The following is a 7,322-nucleotide window of genomic DNA, read 5'->3' as shown; positions in this document are numbered from 1 at the left end:
AAACGAGTCTCGTTTGGCTATAGCAACTCTGTGCTGGCTGAGCCACATTCAGGTGTCCATTTCAGTAGTGCTCCCCTTTATGCCTTTTTCAATTCTTACAGCATTTCTCTCACTGCAACGCTCTCTCCAACCGCATCTGGATTTGTGTTGTGCGCTCTTGCGTTGCTTGTTGGTGGTGGCGCGCAGCTTGTATTGCTTTGTGAGCTCGGCTTGCTAACCGCGCCGCTCATATGAGTTTGTGACGCGAAGTGAGTAATATTTATGGTTTACGTTTACCGGATGGACGGATGTTGATGATGGCGACGGTTTAAAAAAATTTAATTTCCAAACAAAAAACCACTTCATTGAATTAAAATTTTAATTAAAACAACAGTGAGAGCAAATTTCGGATGTAAAAACCAATTGAACTATGCAAAACCGGTGCATAAATAGTGCTTGTGTATTCTTGTTGTTTTTGTGCAGAAGAGTGTTTGATGAGAAAAAGCTTGGTGTTGCTACCGGCGGAAGAAGTGCATAAGAACTCAAGAAAGTAGTTTTTTCTTCGAAGGTGTCAACCAATTATGCTGTGAATTTAATGCTTCCTGTGCAAGAATATAGTTAAGCAGCAGATTTATTAAAATAAACCACTAAATAAAATACAATTTATTCGTTACAAAGAGTGAAATGCAGCTGCAACTTAAAACCTTCCGCTACATCGCGCCAACCAATGACCAAAGCATCAGCTCCGTCGTCAAAGCTAGCGATATGCGTTTTGCTCGTTAAGAGCTCAGTCGCGTATGAATTTAATTAGAACCAAATTCATCCTGTTAAACAATTCATACAGAAAATTCGCGCATAAATAAAAAACAACAACGAGCAATTCACGAAAACAAGGAACATTAAACGAGAATTGATGTAAAAAAGAATCGCTTAGCTAAGAGAAATCAACAAATTTAAAGTGAAAAATCGCATGGGAAACGAATGCGAAAATTTTTCCAGTACACTTAGTGGGCCAGTGAGATATCCTTTTTGAAAATAGACGGATAATAAATTGGATTAATTCATATTGGAAGTGTTTACTGTGACCAAGTCGAACATGCACCAGGTTATGTAAATTTATAGCACCGAAAATCAAACACAAAAAAGTTGATAAACAAAGCAAATAGCTGAAATCCCAAGAAAGGAATAGTATTGAAAAGCAAATATACCTATGTATTACAACAATAAAATATATGTGTGTAACTTTAAAATGAAAACGAAGGAAATCGGCTCTCTAAATAGTGTAAAAAAATCAACAGAAATGTGTAATACCGAGTAGCTGGCAAAAATAATTTGCCGGCCAAAATTGCTTATACGAAAATTACACCGTAAACACTTCGAAAGCGTATTTATTTGACTCTCGCGTGTGCATATAAAATATTTCCGAAACAAAGTGCAGACCACATAAATAAATACATCACCTATAAAAAAAAAATCGCAAACAAACAACTATGTTCTCAAATTTGTGTATTGTTTTAAAATTGATGTAGGTGTATGTATGTAATTGGAATTTTTAAGATTTTAACAGCCGCTTCAGGGTGGCCCGTGTGACGTGCTTACATACTATAGACCTCATAATACAAACAATAATCGGCGTGAAAACGGGTGCTAATTGTATTTTTCCGACATCGGATAGCTACTTTCTTCATAAGCGCGACGCCAACGCGCTAGCGCATGCGCTTCAGAGCAACTAAGCTCTTCTAGAGGTGCTAGCAAACTTTGAAACAAAAAGGGAAAACCTATAAACAATTTTCAACTTTAAAGCCACGTTTAACTGGATTTTCAAAATGTGGCTGTTGATCAACAACTCTTTCCCCAAAGCGGATATATTGTGGATAATATTTCTGGCTAGTATGCTGCTGATTTGTGGATTTATTGACAGCGGAAGAGCGGCGGGTAAGTGTCTATATTTCTTATATAGTACATAAACACCTCACATAACTGCCAAAAATTAGCATCACAAATACCTCCAAATGGTTGAACTACCATATATTTTCTAATTGTAAATGACTTCATTTTCTCTATTAAATGTCATACCTACAATGCAATATAGAAATATGCATATAGGTATAAAAATATTGGGTTCCACCTCCTTACGGCCTCTTAATTCTAGATACTTTATAATAGATTTTTCCATACATGATCCTTTATGCCAACCAACAAAATTGCATTTTCTTGTTTAATCATCCAACATTCTCTATATCATCATTTTCACCATTTTGTCTCGTTTCATATTTCACTCCCTATATCTCACTTTCCTTCACCTTTCTTCGTTTTAACCTTCCTCTCTATAGTCGCAGGCGTTGCATTTTCTTCGCATTTGCTGCGGTCACCGTTTTCGTTGATTGTTGTTTTTTTTGTGCTCCTGCTTATTCTGGTTTTGGTCTCGCTGCTCTGCAACGTTCGGTTTGTTTCTTTTCAACCACTAACCACTCGCGCTCACTTCAGTCTCAGTTCACTATTCTCTTAACAATTTATTTAGCCAGTCAACCAGACAGACAGTCAGCCAGCTACTTAGTTAGTCAGTCGTTCGGCCAGCCATTTTGTTTCCGTCTACGGCAGCAAAACTGGATCGAGACTCGTTCAGGATCCTATTGCCTTTTGCCACATACCTACACACATTCGTACACTGATCCGAGTTGTGTATTCAACGTGCAACGAAATCTGTATCTGAGGGTAAATGCTCGTATCTGTGTGTGCTTGTGTATTTGTGCGTAACTACTGCTAAGAGATTTCAGAGGAATTTTAGTATCTACCAAAAAATCAATCCTAATTGAGTTCTGTGGAATTCGTTCATTAGCGAATTGGTTGAGCTTATTTTCTAAATTAGTTCTTTTTTATGTATAAAACTCGTTTTAATTTTATTTTTGTTCTCTAACGCTATTAAGAAGTTAATTGTATGCATTTAATATATCTATGTACACTTTATAATTATTATTATTGGTAGGAGATATATACAATATAACCCTAACTTAATTAGCACACTGGCTACTAACGTACATCTTATTATTGAGAACTTATTTTATTTATAAGGGAAATAAATTTGTGACACTCAAATCGAAGTTCCCAAATAGGAAATAGGAAATAATCAAAGCAACAAAGAAATCTAGCGTTAAAAACTTGGCAATAATGAAATTTAGAAGGGTATTTTCTTGATAGAAATATATTTTAAAAGAACTCTAAACTAGTCTGCGCAATTTTAAGAGTAACAATTTATGAAGTGACTAAATTCGGGCGGAGCTGAACTTTATATATTATGTACGAGACGAAATTTAAATCATTGTACGAACCACGTCGTTAACGAGAGAACACTCCTTGTCAATACCATTTTAGTAATCAAACTTCTTTCTTTCATACCATAACATACCTATACAGTTTACTCTTTCCCAAAGGACACCTATCTTAAGTGAAGCCCTCCCATAAGCGCACACTTTTTTCGAAACCGGGAAAATCCTTAAGGATATTTCAAATCTTTCTCTTTGAGCGGGCAACCCTCCTATAACAGGACGCGGTCACTTTTCCCTCTCACCAACGATATTTTAGTTCTCTCATGAGCGGACAGCTTACCAACTCTGCCTTGGAGTTGTCAATAGTTGTTTTGTAGTTGTTTCATAGTTCCAATTGTTAACGAATTGATCAATGTTCTTGCAGTTTCTCTGGTTGCATTTTGATATTCTTGAATAAAGAGTTTTTCAATTGGGGCGGCTCGATTTTGGCGCCCTGTGGCAGCCATTTTGTTTTGGTGACATCTGTCAAATCTTTTGTTTATTATTCAGTTGTTTATGCCAAATCATCATGGCAAGTTACACGATTGAGCAGCACGTTCAAATGATAAAACTTTATTATCAAAATGAGTGTTCATTAACGCAAACGTTGCGCGCATTGCGCCCATTTTTCGGTAGACGTGGTGGCCCTTCCAATTTCTTATGGCCCATATTGAACCATATGGACCTAGACGACATGTGGCTCCAGCAGGACGGCGCTACGTGCCACACAGCAAACGGCACGATTGACATTCTGCACATCTACCCGCCCTTATTGAAAAACCCTTTATATAATATAATCAAATGTTAAAGCTTTTGAGTTTTACTATTTTTTGTTTATTTATTTATTATTAATATTATTATTTATTATTATTATTTAAACTCTGTAGGGTTTTGGGACAAGGAGCGAGTTTCCAATATTCAGACTTCTTTTGTAATTTATAAATTATATTGTAGTTATACCTTGGGTTGTTTGCATGGAGTGAATGATTCAATGTAATTGAAAAGGCGCACGCGATTTTGAACACTTGAATAAATTTTATTAATTTTGTAAATAGTTGGAGTGAAATTCACTGAAAATAGCGTGTCAAGTTTTTTTTTTTCGTATAACATCAGCTAACATTTTTCTTTATAGCTTCTTAAAAAATATATATAAAACAAAGAAGGTTACTAATAGGTTATGACTTTATTAAATTGTTTCTGTCTCTTGTTAAGCTTGTTAGATCTAATTATTTAATTTTTGCACTGGAGACTCTAGAGCAGGTGCATCCTATCCCTGAGGTCGCGAGCGAAAACAGCTTCTACACACGAATGAAATATATTAGATATAAATGATAGATAGATCGATATAGTCTTAATGCTTTCCTCATAAGATATGTAACATTACTTGTGCAATATACTGTTTGCCGTAGTATCACTATACTCCTCGCCCAACGCATTCGCAAATTCAATACATTGGCTCTAAGCATAGCTGCTCTAGAAGCATCGATTTGAATATTGCTCTTTGTTCTTCATATTCCTTAATATTTATTTCTATTATTCATAACTTTCACTTGACTTTTGTAACTATAGTCTTATGTGGGTAAAGAAATACAATGAAATAAAATATTAAACTTATAATTGAAAATATTTATTTACCGCGCTTTTTCAGTGTTTCGAAGCGAATTTCACATTGACGGTATTTAATTTCAGCATTTAAGATTTTTAAGATAATAACAAATCTATTCTATTAGCTCTCCTTCGAAAATGAAAAAGAAAACAGTTTTCATGCTACTTATTAAAAGCAGACAAAAGAAAATAATATATTCAATCTGTTAAAGTTACATGTCTATATGCACGCACTATTTTGTTATTTTTGTCTTGCAAGTAAGTTTCCGTAAAATTCGTTTCGCCGCTGAACTCGCTTTCCGAACTTCACTTCCTCGGGAATGCGCATTGTCGCGTTTTCATCAAACGTTTGAGAGGATTTTTTAATTTTTTTAATATTTGATTTTTAATTTTTTATTTTTTTATTTGGAAAACTGTTTTTTAGTATTATTTAGCAGTTTTCTTAGACTATTCTGTCTAAATACTAAGAGCTGCCCTATGGTCCACTAGGAGACTAAAGACTCTTACAGTCTACAGATTATTTTTCTTTTATTTTTTAATATTTTTTCGTATTTTGAAGTATCCAACACTCATTTCAGGAATTCTATCAAATCAATAACATTTTAACCGATTATTTTAAAATTCATGGCACTAGTAATTGGTAATTAGTAATTTTATAGTAATTAAGTAACTATTATTATGCTATTTAGTATTTTAGTGCGCGTTCTTCGTGGTGTAGCAAAATTTCATGTATTATCAACAAATGAATTTTAGCTTCCTTCTTCCTTAAATGGAGGTATTATTAAATTTTTTATTTTATTTATTTATTTCTTTAAAAGTGTTTAAGTTTGTATCACTTCAAATATTGATAAATTAATAAAAACGCATGTTTATGTAGCTGCTTGAAAAGTTTCCCACACAAAATTTCCCCAGGTATGCTCCAATATTTATTATAGATTTAAATAATTTAAGCGGCTTGGAGCAAAGCGTAATCTGTGTGCAAATATTTTTCGTATATAGCAGGGTGCATTTTTGATTTCAAGCACTTGAAGAAAGTGAGAAAATAAATTAAAACAAAAAACACCTACGAAATTTGGCAAGTGAAATTGATAAACTAAATATTTCTTATCGCTATTTGAGTCAAATATCACTGTACTGCGATTTTAAACATTCTTTTGGACAAAAGTTTTGATAGTTGGTCCTACTTAATTGGGGCCTTCTTAATTCAATGGTGCTCTACGTTTTGTAAAATTGACGCCAGTTTTCGAGATAACGGTATTTGAAAATGTCTCTTGTGGCCGCTGAAAGCTCACTTAGGAACCAACTTACCACATAAATTTTTAAATCGAAAACTACTTAAAGTTTAATGCAAATACGGTGCAAAAAAACGTTCCAATACATTTTGATGCATGCTTTCCGCAATTTTTTTTTAATTTTTTATGTTTTACTTAACAAATTTGCTAAGTCTCAAAGTTCTTCTGCCAAAATTTTGCGCAAGACTTTCTTCATATAACCTTAGCTATTTCTGAAAATCGTCAAGATCGGAACTCAATTGATGTAAGGTTGTTTTTAACGGCAAAACCGAGGATGCCATTAAGTTTAGAGGCGCCAATTATGTGAGAATATTTATCCAAACCTTTACCCAAATTTCGAACACCCATACACTGTTTATTTACTTATCCGTAGGTAAATTCCAAATATTAAATGAGAATATAAACTGGAGGAGTATCATTATTATGGGCTATAATAAATAAATATCAAAAATATTGATAGGAAGTGCAGTATATATATGTATATTTAAAATTCCCACTCTCACATGTTGAGGGGAAAGCTAGGGCAACTGGCCGTTTCCACGACAGTCGGTTCTACGTTACCGAAACAACCCGGATTTATCGTTTCCACGACAGTCGGTTATACGTTACCGAAACGACGCGGATTTATATCCGGCCAAGGACTGTCACTCCAGCAGTATTCCCCGTATGTAAATATGGGGAATGTTTATGCTGCTACAACAACAACAACAAGGTGGACTAAATAATCTAGATAATCTACAACGTTCACGTTGGTCGTTGCTCGATGCACGAAGAACACTGAGTTCGCCGAAAGTCTTGAATCTACGGCTTCACACGGGAAAACTGACTGGGTACTGGACTACTGGCCACATAACCGACAACTTCACTGCACCGCATAACGAATTCTTAAAACGCAGTAGAATGAGAGATAATTCATGCTCCGCACTTTGAAGAATACGCTCCACATTTCTGGGAAGGTCACTTTTACATTAACCTGGGCAGTTTAGACATGTTCCGTTTTAGTGACTGATTAGGTTCGCCAAAAAATCGGAATGGTTTAAAAACTTGTAGGCACAAGTCTGAGCAAATCTTCGCCCGAATGCGTCGTCGGTTTGTACAAATCGTCCCCTTAGTATTAAAATAGCCTATAAATTTTTTGATG

The 7,322-nt window shown here is 34.8% G+C and overlaps 1 protein-coding gene across 1 annotated transcript in view; it reads left to right on the top strand.

Annotated features, from left to right (window-relative positions):
* The first annotated feature begins 214 nt into the window (after positions 1-214).
* The window catches only part of LOC128858469 (neurogenic locus Notch protein), a 214,956-nt gene continuing 207,848 nt past the window's right edge, over positions 215-7,322 (top strand). The window contains exon 1 of the mRNA XM_054094773.1: positions 215-1,914. Coding sequence (XP_053950748.1) covers positions 1,806-1,914 — 109 coding nt within the window. The 5' untranslated portion in view covers positions 215-1,805. The remainder of the gene's footprint in view (positions 1,915-7,322) is intronic.

The sequence above is a fragment of the Anastrepha ludens genome, chromosome 3, assembly GCF_028408465.1.
Source record: "Anastrepha ludens isolate Willacy chromosome 3, idAnaLude1.1, whole genome shotgun sequence".
In the NCBI taxonomy this organism is placed as follows: domain Eukaryota; kingdom Metazoa; phylum Arthropoda; class Insecta; order Diptera; family Tephritidae; genus Anastrepha; species Anastrepha ludens.
The sequence above is the reverse complement of the archived record's forward strand: the minus strand, read 5'-3'. Positions and strand labels throughout refer to the sequence as shown.